The sequence below is a fragment of the Ambystoma mexicanum genome, chromosome 2p (genome assembly GCF_040938575.1).
Source record: "Ambystoma mexicanum isolate Mex_15411 chromosome 2p, UKY_AmexF1_1, whole genome shotgun sequence".
NCBI lineage: Eukaryota > Metazoa > Chordata > Amphibia > Caudata > Ambystomatidae > Ambystoma > Ambystoma mexicanum.
Genome location: NC_090923.1, coordinates 944,027,498 through 944,039,753, shown reverse-complemented (window position 1 = coordinate 944,039,753; position 12,256 = coordinate 944,027,498). Strand labels below are relative to the sequence as shown.

The window sequence follows — 12,256 nt, the reverse complement described above, 5'->3', positions numbered from 1 at the left end:
AAATACACAGAAGGAAGTCAGAGCCTTGATAGGAATGGCTTCTTACTGTAGGCAGTGGATCCCCAATTTCTCGTTAACGATTAAACCAATGTAGGCTTTGACGAAGAAGGGCATTTCTTTGCCATTGCCGTGGAACTTGGAACACCAGCAAGCGTTTGATTTGCTCAAGACTGCACTGTGTTCGGCAACAGTTTTGGGCACACCAAATTATGAAAAAGCCTTCGTGTTGTATGTGCATGAACGTGATGGATGTGCTTTGGCTGTATTAATGCAGGAACATGGAGGGAAGAATAGGCCTGCAGCTACTTTTCTTCCGCCCTTGATCCTGTTGCATGCGCTCTGCCAAGATGTTTGAGAGCTGTCGCTGGTGCTGCTGCGTCTGTGAAACAGAGTGAGGGAATGGTCCTAGGCCATGCTTTAACCCTGATGGTACCTCACTCTGTAGCTGTTCTATTAAACAGAACACAAACACAACATCTCACCTCCGCACAATTAACGAGATACAAATTGATCTTGTTTGCACCACCCATTAAAATTCAAAGACGTTGTGTTCTTAATCCGGCTGAACTTTTACCTTTCCCGCAAGGTACTGCTTGCAGTGACGAATAGTCACATGACTGCCTTTACACCACAGAGCAAGAGACAAAAGGCAGAATCGATCTAAAAGATACTCCTTTGAACAATCCACAAGGGGAGCTGTTTTGTGATGGCTCCTGTTTCAAACTCCCAGATGGTACATCCACAGCTGCTTATGCAATCACCGCATTGAGCACGGTTGTGGAAACCAAAAGAATCATGCATAACTCTGCGCAGGCCGCAGAGATTATATCATTGACCCGAGCTTGTGAACTTTCCGAAGTGCTTACCGTAAATATACATACTGACAGTCAGTATGCTTTTGGGGTGGTTCACAACTTCGGCAGACTTTGGGCAGAACAAGGTTTCTTGACCTCACATGGCACTAAAATCTAGTATGGCTCCTTGATAGTATGGTTACTCTCAGCGCTTGCACTCCCCATTCAGTTAGCAATTATGAAATGCTCAGCGCATCAGAAGATCATAGATAATGTGGGAAAATGGAACGCTTTCGCTGACCAGATAGCCAAACAGACTCCCACTGATCTCTCTTCAGAAATGTATACTTCAAAGGAAGCCACAAATGCCTGTACTTTGGATGAAGGTATCGAATCTGTGAACAATATTCAAGCTGATGCCACTTTAGAGGAATCTAAGAAATGGGCTGAGGGTTTGGCAAAATTGGATGATGACGGGTGTTGGGTGGACAAAGAAGAAGGGAAATGGTTGCTGCTAGATGCGTATATTACAATGATGGTCGCTATGGCTCATGGTCCCACTCATATCTGTGCACGAAAACTTACCAAAATGTTGCAAAATGTCTGGGTGAATGATAAAATCTCCAAAGTAGCTGAGCGCTTTGTCCAAAGTTGTATGATCTGTTTGCAGCATAATGTGGGAAAGGGCACATCGACTCCTAGGGGTAGCTTTGGTCCACCTTCTGTCCCCTTTGAGGTGATAGATTTTGACTTTATTGAAATGGAGCGCTGCAACAACTACAAATACGTACTGGTGGTTGCCTGTGCTTTTAGTAAATGGGTTGAAGCCTTTCCTGTCAAAGATGCCACAGCCATGACAACGGCGAAGACCATGCTGAAGGAATATTTTCCTAGGTTTGGTTTGCCAAGAGTCATCTGGTCGGACAATGGTCCACATTTTATCGCTGCTGTAATTCTGCAGATATGCGCGGGATTACAGATCGATAAACGGTTCCATTCAGCTAGGCATGCTACGAGTGCTGGTTTAGTAGAAAGACACAACGGCATCATCAAGAACAAGCTCGCTAAGACGTGTACCGGCACCAAATTGAAATGGCTGGACGCCTTACCGATCGTGTTATTGTCTATAAGAACGACCCCTCAAACTAAGACTGGGCTCTCTCCATTTGAGGTGGTCATGGGTAGGCCAGCTAACATTTGGAATCTCCCTAAACCCTGATCTCTGCGCAACATTGAGCATGTACTTCTTTCTGATTGTTGCAGACAGTTAACTAAAAATCTGGATTTGATTTACCAACAGGTTAGAGAAGCTCTTCCCGTTAGGTATGAGGGCCCAGGCCACAACATACGGCCAGGCAGTTGGGTCTTGGTTAAAGCATTTGAAAGATCATCTTGCCTTGCACCTCGTTGGCGGGGCCCACACCAAGTTCTCCTGGTCACACAGACCGCTGTGCGAGTGGAGGGCCGGAAGCACTGGATCCACGCATCCCACATCAAGAGGATTCCCTTCCCTTTGCCACATGATACAGAAGACACAATTTCCCCTACCTGCACCGTAACCAATGATCACGAAGCATCAAACAGCATCCAGAGTGCGTCAGAGACTCTCCTTGAGCCCGTGGGGCCTGGGGAAACAGCCGCTTTATCTCCACACTCTCCAACAGTTCCTTTTGCAAATTCTGTTTCGAATCTCGCTTCAAATCCTGTTTTGAATTCACTGCTTCCATCAGGAAGTAACGACACGTTGTTTGCAGATCACTCAGTACCAGGGATCACAAGGTACGATCTGCGTCCGAGGAGTTAGACTTACTGCATGGTTCGGCTGTGCCATCAAGGAAAAATTCATTGGGGGGCTTGTCTTTTTGGCCCGATCTTTTGCACGTAAGGGGATTCTGTTGGCTAGGGTTTGGGAAAGGACTAAGAAAACGCTTGATCTGGAGATCGCCAGCAAACTGACTTTGGCATATTCATTTGAAGAAGCAATGCCTGCAACCGCTCCCACTCGTACGGAACAGATAACAGACTGTGTGACCGACCGTAATAATGAGCAATCGAATGCGTGGGCCCCGAAAACGTATTGTTGTCTTGTGATTATGTTAACTGGTTTCACAATAGTCATTGCCTTAGGATTTTGGTATTCGGAAGAAGTACATCCGCTTGAAATTCTGTTACCCACTGAAAATGTACCCACTGTTTCTACACCTTTCGTGCATCTGTACACTCTATCTCCTAGAGACTCTCAGCACAGACACAGTTACCATAACAATACTCTATTATTTATCATGAATGCCACACATGCCATTTTTAACAAATCCCATTGCTGGGTATGTTCGCATTTAGCGCAAAACAGGGATAAGGGGCTCAGCTGGTATATTCATCCTTTACCTTTGACTACTGCATGCTATGCTTCTTTAAGGGCACTATTCTTTGGCCGATGGAACGATAGCATCTCAGGGAACTTTGATGGAACTGATAGACTGTCCCGTCCTTTTCAATCTCTGATCTCTTTCCAGATGGCTCCTATAGGCAATAGGGATGCCACACCACCTTCCTATACTGTTAACCACAGCCCGATTCAGTTTCTTTCTGCATACAGAGGAATGGTACTCAGTCAATGGGTAATTTCAAGGGTTGCACCAACGTTGCAAACTTGACTAGTGAGGACAGACCTTTGTATGTAGGCGAACCTGTCTACTTTGTTTGCGGTAACATAGCTTTACCATGGTTACCCAGGGATTGGCAGAGAACCTGTTATTTAGGGATTCTGTTACCCGGGGTATTCATTGCTAGCACTGAAGGAATCTCAAAGGCTCGTCCAATGCGGGACGAGAATGGCGATACTTCGGCACAAGTTCTGGGTGACGTAGCTAAATCCTTCGTACCATTTTGGGGGCAAATATTGAATTCTGAGGATATCAGAAGACTAGCGAGAGTACTGGAGAGGACCATCAACCGGACCACTGACATACTCTATAACATGGCTTTAGAACAAAAAGCGATAAGATTAGTAGCACTTCAGAACCGGATGGCATTAGACGTCATCCTGGCTGAGCGTGGTTGGTATGTAAATTAGTGGGATCCGCTTGTTGTGTTTTCGTGCCAGATTCCTCCCCAACTATCTTTAGGGCAATACCAAATCTGCACGTACTTAGTTCAGAAGTGCATGTTCCCGAGGGGAACTGGGATCTTAGCGAATGGTTCTGGAACTTCTTGCGATGTTGGGGATGGAAGCTACTTTCGGCCTTGCTGATTATTTTAGGCATTCTATTGTTTTTCTGTTGTTGTATACAATGTATTCCTGGTATATGTTCGATGATAGGAGGATGTTGTGCACAAGCAATGGGTGCACTAGGACACAAGGTATGCGCCCCTGAGAAAATGACCAACAAATTTGTGTTGAAAGAAATTTCAGTATCTGACCTCATGGCGATCCTTATCTCCGATAGTGATTCAGGATGTATGGACATTGAGACGTGGAGTTACTCGTAAAGTGACTAGGCGTAGTTTAGCGCTTGCCTTAGGGCAAAAGGAGGGTTTGTTAAACGGGATATCATATCGTGCCTCCTTTCTCGTATATATTGGCCTAAACCCAGTCGCTCTGCGAAGAAAACCGCGTTGCAAAGTTCTGATTCTAGATCGACTTCGCCGCCATTTTAGGTCCATCCGCCATTTTGATTTCCATTTCAAAGTAACTCTGTGTTCTAAAATGGTGGACAGTGTTTTCCGCTTGTAACTGAGCCGTCCTGCACTTTGTACGTTAGTTAATGTGTAAACTGTCCGTAGGCCGAATGTTTGGGTTGAGTAAAGAGACCTTGTCCCATGTCTGACTTGTAGACAGAGGATTGTCTGCGCCAATAAGTCTGATCCATGGATATACATTGACCACAATGTAGAACAAATACCGAACGTGAACACTGGCTGAACTGCATTGTAAAGAATATGTGTTAAGATTTATTGTTAAATCCAAGAATACACTGTTGCCATTGTAACCTGTTTGCATGTAAACTGAGGATGATCCATGTGCATATTGTCATAACAAACCATAAGTGAACTTGGCACGAACTCTAGACCATGGATTATTAACTTGCAGAGGGGCTGGACATAATGATCGAAAATGTATAAAATGCTTGACTGTTTAGACGTCCAGTACCTCTCACTTCTCACACCGAAAGGGCTGGTATTCGCTGTGATGTACTGATTTTGTTTCTTTGTAACTGTTCAGTATTAGAATAAAGATCTGTGAATCTTTATAAGCCTGTGTTTGGTGTATTTCCTTTTGGGGTACTCAGCCTCGATACTTTCTTTTGCTTTTACAGTATTACAGGGAAAGCAGTCAAGGAAGGGTACTGGTTGCGTGACCTGTAATGAGAGGACCATGTGTTCCGACAACTGCGCCTAGACCGGGACCCTTGAATGGAAAAGTCACTGAAAACACCTATAAAGAAGCTTGTGTTGTGCAAAGACCGGGTTGAGATATTAAAGTCAAGTGTTTGTTTGAAAGTTGGAAGAGTTGAACTCTTGGGGAAGGGAATCCCTGTATTTGGTGAAGTACTTTGAACTTGGAGAAGTGGAGCTAATTAAAAGCTAAAGAGCTAGAATAAGATCTGAACTTTTCCTCTTTGATGCTGACATCCCTGCACATTGTACGCAGTTAATTGTGAGGGAAAGTATATGTTTTGGACACAGACAGACGTTTTGGTTTGGACTTCTTGACTTAGACTATCCTTCGTTTTCTTTAGGTAGGGAAATCCCACCTTAGCATAGGAAAAGTTAGGCATTAGTCCACCCTGCATTTTAAGTTAAATAAAACTTTGTTGAGGAAACTTGAACCTGTCGTCAGGGTCTGACTCATGATGCCTTCACAAAGGGCAAGCACATTTATGTAAGTAGATGAATAATATTGCAACATCCTCAAAGTCAGGGCCAGACATTGTAGTACTGGAGGCTACTCATTCCGAATTTCGCTAGATGAGAGTTTTTGCCAGGTTTTAACTCGTTATGGGGAATGACAAAGTAGGATTTGGTCCGGTGGACCAATTTATAATGGAAAGCAAAGGTAGGTTGTTGGAGTCGTGTTGTGTGCATCGTGGTGAGGCTGTGGCTACACATTTAGGAATTTAAACATGTCACTAAGTGGACATTTTACCAACCAAAAAATGGTATGTGTAGTGTTTTGTACAATCTGTCCCGATATACATTAAAACAGAAGTCCATATTTTTTAGTCACAACGTTTATAATATTTCTTGGGGCAGAATCTTTTTGTGGAGACATTGAGGTTGGAGGAGTTTATCATGATATTAATGCAAGAGCATGCCTTCTTTAGTCATTACTTTGACAGTATTATCTATAATTTTTAGTGCTGTGCTAAGTATTATTTACTGGAACGGAAGTCTGCCAGTTTCATAATAGTTAGAAATACTCACTGTGTGTTTTCGTAAAAGTATCTGACGAGAACCCATGGGATCACGAAAAGGAGTGGGGTGCCTGCAGGGAAAAAAGTGCACACAAATATTGTTGGAGAATTGTACACAGGGCATCAGATGCACACACAAAGTGTGGGCCCAATACTCATATAGGCCAACATATAAGCTGTGGAATGACATATGCATTGTACACAATACACAAGGTTGCACAAAGTGTATGGTGGGAGAAGGGAGATGAAGGTGTACCGTATCGTATGAAGCTGCTAAACTACTTGTATGTTTTTAAAAATTAACTCATTGCTCACATGTTTCATAGAATCGCTTATGGCCAAGCAGAGAATTATAAAGTGGGTGTAAGAATCTAGCAAAAGATAGCAAAAAAATCGGTGAGAATGAGTTTTGGAAGACAGATGCAAGGGTTTTAGGGAGAAAGGTATTTTGAGAAGGGGATAATAAGTGATGGGTATGATGAGCGGCAGAAAGGGAGTTAGTTGGTGTATGGTGCAGAGGGATGGGAGATGATGTGAAGGTAAGAGGATTTTGGAAGATCTGATGCAGCTGTTGCTAAGCGAATAGGATGAAAGGAGATACAGATGTTTGCGATGTATGTATATAGACACAAAGGTGAAGTGAATTGGATGGTGTGGGAAGGAGCTGATGTTAATTGAAGAGGATGGTGGCTGATGAACGAGGTCCATGATGAAGAGGATGATGGGGATGGCGCTCATCTGAAGTGAAGTCAAAGATGGACGATGCAACTCATGTGAGTTAAAGAAAATGATTAGAGGTGGAGCTTACATGGAATGAAGACTATGATAAGACATGGAGATGGTCTAAGGAGAATACAGTTATGGGCGAAGGAGCTGGCCTGAAGCATAGATGATGTGGAAGCCCGAAGAGGTATATGCTGCTAGCACACCCGCCCGAGCAGAGTGAAGTAAGATGGGTATAAGGAGGGCGTAAAGTGTGCAAAGGAGAACCTCCTATGTGCTGCTGAACTACTCACCCCAGCCGAACACCAGGTATCCCAGGAAGTAGGTCTCCTCTGAGAAGGCCATCATCACAAGAAGGTTGTGCAGATACAAACCTTCCACCAGGAGCCAGTAATAGTTAGACTGGACACAGTACTGTGTCAGAACCTGAGCCACGCGACACCCGATAACTGCCTGAACAAGGGAGGTGGAGACAGGAGGGAAAAAAAGAAAGATGTGAACAGGGTGCAGGAGCCAGGACTACCATCCCAGAAAATTCAGTGGCCTCACAGCCATCGTCTCTGGCTACATATGGGCTGAAGCAAGGGGAGCGATGCCTTGCATTGTGGTTGCACCAACCTCTTTCCCTTCCCACAAGCGGCGTTCCTGAAACATTCCGTGGTGTTTAAGACAGAGCATCCCCACGTCATTCCTGATAACTTGTCAATGCCGGTTCTTCTATATCATTCTCTAGAGCTGCTCCACTGCCAGTACTTTAGAGCTTCGGTAGCTTGTGCTCCTGCGCCACACCTTACACATCTTCCCACAGCACAAACTCTCATAACATTTTGCACCGCTCTTCAAAGTCAGTCCTCATACATTATCCTCTACAGCGCCCTTTGGAGGCAGTGCCCCCATGAAACCCACCGTAATCCCTCACAGCCAGCACCCCAGCACCACTAACTACACTCCATACTACAGCTTTCTCTAAACTCAGGCCTATTGTTCTTACACTATTTCGAACCACTCCGCACAATCAGACCTAAACCATCCCCTGTCTCTCTTCCACCTCTAGTGCTTTTGCAACATTGCCTCCAGGTCCTTCGCAACCAGAACTACTACTGCATTCTCTCCGGATGCCTCACAGCCAGCATCCTTTATTTTCCACTCACTATTTTGTTGGTGAATGGTAAAGTCCCCAAGTCCCCGATCACTTGAAGCATGCAATGCTTGTTCTTTCATTGCTGCTTTTGAGAAATACGAAAAGTGTAGGTTATTGGTATTAAGAAGAAAGATTGGCATGCCCCTGCAGATTTGTTATATTGTTTGCAGATTGACAAAAGTGTTTGTTTCTGTGTGTCCGCAGACTTGAGGATCCAGTGGAGTAACTTTGCTGAAAATGTTGGGGGGGACACGACATCTGAAGAAAAGGTGCCCCAGCCAAATGAATGGGGACAAAATGGTGTGCTATGAAAGTTGAGGGGACAAACTCCCCCACCCCCTAAAATTACACCCATTTGAGGATCAATAACTCTCCCTTGTGTAAATTCTAGTTCGCCAACTGCAAACCATTTCTAGTAGATTAAGTTGAAGACAATTGGCTTTAGAATTTGATATTATGTGTCTAGTGGAAAAGCAATGGGAAAAGTTACTGTTTAAATAGGAATATCTACTGAAGCCATTAGACCCCATTGACCAATTCCAAAATGCAAATGGAATTCAATACAGTTTTCTATATAGAAGTCTGCTAGGTGTCCAAAAACACACTGTGCGGTTATTGGATTCAGAAGAAAACACTTGAGAACAGGAATGTACACCAGGATGTGAGAAAGACCTCACATTACAATGTCTATTGCTTAGCTAATGCTCCTCATGAGGACTAGGACATGCATGGCTTAGCTAAAAGGCCGACATGTACGGCTCTTACATACAGGCTCATGCTGAGCTGTATGATTACCTGGAGCATCAACTCTGCAAATAATGGAACTGTCATGAAGACATTTGCAAACACCATCAGACATGTAAGTAAGGTTCAAGGATAGTGTCGTTATTAGGGGTTATCACCAAATCGGGATGAGAAATATATGAAACAGTACTTCTATTGAGGGCAGAATGACAATCACAAGGGCTACGTCTCTCTTCTAGATCTTCCCCTTCTTCACTATGTCTTAATGAACAAACCCTGACACCTTAGAAGGAATATTGAGTTTCTGGTGTAATTATGGGTGACAAATGGATGCAAGCTGGGATGTCGATTTCTATAAGTTTATTTTGTGTTTCAGGGAAATTGGGATCCTTATAAGTGTCTATGACACTGTACAAGAGTCTGTTATGTGTGATCTTCCTCCAGGGTTAGTCCCCTGCTGACACTTCTTGCTTGTCTATGTCCTGGGTTAGTCCCCACATGACAGGTCTTGTTCAATATCTGTTCCTCCTTGTTAGGCCTTTGTCTTTTATTCCTTTGCTGTCTCATGGACTGTTTGCTCATTCTCCGGGGTTAGGGTCTCCACATCTCTCTGTCTCAACTGAGCTACTGTTTTCTTTCTCTCAACTTCCTTCTTGGTCAAAGTTTCTCTTTTTGTGTTTTACTTCACCTTGTTGCGTTTTACCATCCTCCCATCTCTGGATGCCACTCTCCTCTAATCTCCGGGTTTTGTTTCTCACTTTATTTTCCCCTAGTCTCCGGATTTCACAGTCTACAGGTTTGTTCCTAACTTCAGCTTTCTCCCTTTGCCAGATTTCACTCTCTCCTGGTCTCAGGGTTTTTGCCTTGCTTCACCTTCCTACAGTCTGTGGGTTTCAAGCTCCTCCTGTCTCCAGGTTTTGTTCCTCACTTCAGTTTCATCCCATCTCTGGGTTTCACTCTCATCTTGTTTCTGGGGTTTTCATCTTATTTCACCTTCCTCCATGTTTTAAACTATAGGGTCTCATTACGAGTTTGGCGCTGCTGTAAAAATCCAGCGGTAATTCCCTTTACTGCCGCATTACCGCACCGCCCAACTATGAGTTGGGTGGAAAGTTGGCAGAATTACCGCCACAGTAATTCATCTGAAAATGCCCCATTGAGTCCTATGGACTAAAAAAATGAAATGTCGATTTACACCGCCACCACAACTTGTAATCTGGCGGTAATACTGCTGGACCAAGTGGCAGTAACAGTAATTGCATTGGGCGGCATTCTGGTGGATTTACTGCCAGAATACCACCCAATTACCCTCTATTTCTTTCTGCTCTAGTTCTTACAATCGGACTCTAGTCTCCACATCTTCCAACCTGCCTCTACAATACTGGTTTCAATATCGCATTGTTCCTCTCTACAGCCTCTGCTTGTCCTTTGACAGTTCTGCAGCTCTTCAACTCCGTCTCCAACAACACATCCTGCTGTCCTGAGAGTGAGCCTTTAAGCAGGGCCTATGAGTAATAGCTCCTCTGTGCAGGCTGCATGGCCTACCCGAGCTGTCTGAGCATGCTCAGTGGTAAGGAGGCTACTGTAGTCCTGACCTTTTGGAGGAGAACGTCTTAAAATAGGCCCTCGGCCATGTTAAATATGTTCTCATTGTTTGTTGGCTATTGCTGATGATGCAAGTGCTAACCTTTCTCCCTGGTTCAGACTGAAAGGCCCACCTCTCTGGAGTTTGTTTGTACTGCTCTCTATGTCCAGCAAGTCAAAGTAATTGCTGTCCAATCCCTCTGGTGGGTGGAGAGGCTGAAACCAATGTCTTCTAATTTAGATGTTAAGTGTTTGCTTTCCCATATGAGGTTGTGTTTTAAAGCTTCTCCCTCATCTGTGGCTGCAGAAAGCCATGGGTTCTCCTGTCTGTGTTTAGTATGGGAAGAAAGGAAAGTCTTCTCTGGTTCACTGTGAAAGAGAGATCTACGCTTCCTTCTGTCGCTTAAGGCACCAGATGGAAGAAGGGTGCTAGTTCCCTATGACTGTGCACTCTGGGGTGTAGGAAGCATCTCGGCTTGGTGTTTTGGTTCGCCCCAAAGTCTATCTGTGTGGCCATTTCCATTTGCAGGTCACTGGTCGATGCCAGGTTTTCCTTCTGCAGAAGGGTAGGATTATGGGCGATGTAGTTTTTCCCTGTTTGGTTTGTCAGCCAGGCCTAGGCTTGATAAAGGTTCTTCAGCTTTCGCCCTGTCCTCAGGGACCTGGCTTGGGTCTCTCAAGAAGTATCCTCTTCCCTAATCCGCAAATGACTTTCCTAGCTCTAGTGTAGGTTTTTCCTCTGAAAGTCACAGTTCTTGTACATTGGGCTTTCCCCTTTCATCCTAGATTCTTGGCTTGGGAATCTAGTGTCCGCATAACAGATTGCTTGAGGGATCTGGGTATGCTATTGCCAGAGCCATGTGATGAATGCCATGTGATCACTTCATCACTCTGGTCAGGGTGTTTGACAGTAAAACGCATTAGTCTTTCGTAGTCCTCCCAACTGGGAACTAAGCGGTTTGGTCTGTTCAAGTAATACAAGCTCCAGTGTTCGTAGGAAGTGCAGACCACCTGACGCAGTTGATGTCTCTGTCTGATCATTATGCCTCCACCTGGGGCTCTCCCAGTATCTCCTTTCAACATGTGAGCCTTAGATCAAATAGTGATGTTCATCGTTTTTTGGTAATGTTCTTTGTTTGAGCAGACCTGATAGCTTTCTCCAGAAGGAGGAGTGCTTGGATGTTGTATAGGTGACTGTTTTAGCTGCATTTCTCCCTCCTGTCTACAGGAGCAGAATCTACAGGTGGCTAACCCAATCTGGCTCTCTTCCTCACAAGTACGATGCTCATTCTAGCCCTCCGACATGTCACTAAGCCTGGAATCTGCCCTCTGTTTTATCTTCCCACTCTCCCACGCGTCATTCTGCTATGTGCTTGTTCCCCCTGTCCCTATTCCCAGACAACTAGGCTTGTGTTATCTCTTGCCTTCTGCCACGAAGGCCTCTTTCCAACTCCTTCCTTGCCCTCTTTTCAACCAACTTCTCTTTATACCTTACCATAGGAGATCCAACTTTTGAATTTCCCTGGGGGTGCCAGTGGTCAGAGTTTTGGGAAGTTTTGTTGAAAGTATAGGCACATTCAGTGCATTTTGCTTTTCCCAGGGGGCGCCCAGAGCCCAGAGAACTCAGAGCCACTGCTTTCCTTTCTTCTCAACATCAACTCCTCCTCTGTTCATCATTTTTCCACATTCTCTCTGAGTCGCCCCCACGCCCCACCCCCCTAAGGATCAGGTGGTGACATAATGACAGAGCCTTCCTGCAACTCACAATAATGGCTCAATTGCACCTATGATGACCTATCTATATGTACATGTTCACAATGTCTTTACATATAAAATCAAGCAGTGGAAGGAAAAGG

At 44.6% G+C, this 12,256-nt stretch overlaps 1 protein-coding gene across 1 annotated transcript in view; it reads right to left on the bottom strand.

Annotated features, from left to right (window-relative positions):
- Positions 1-12,256, bottom strand: part of GIPR (gastric inhibitory polypeptide receptor) — a 582,639-nt gene that overhangs the window by 245,397 nt on the left and 324,986 nt on the right. The window contains exons 8-9 of the mRNA XM_069643058.1: positions 7,225-7,384; positions 6,219-6,279 (exon numbers count right to left, since the gene is read on the bottom strand). Of these exons, the coding sequence (XP_069499159.1) occupies positions 6,219-6,279; positions 7,225-7,384 (221 nt within the window). The remainder of the gene's footprint in view (positions 1-6,218; positions 6,280-7,224; positions 7,385-12,256) is intronic.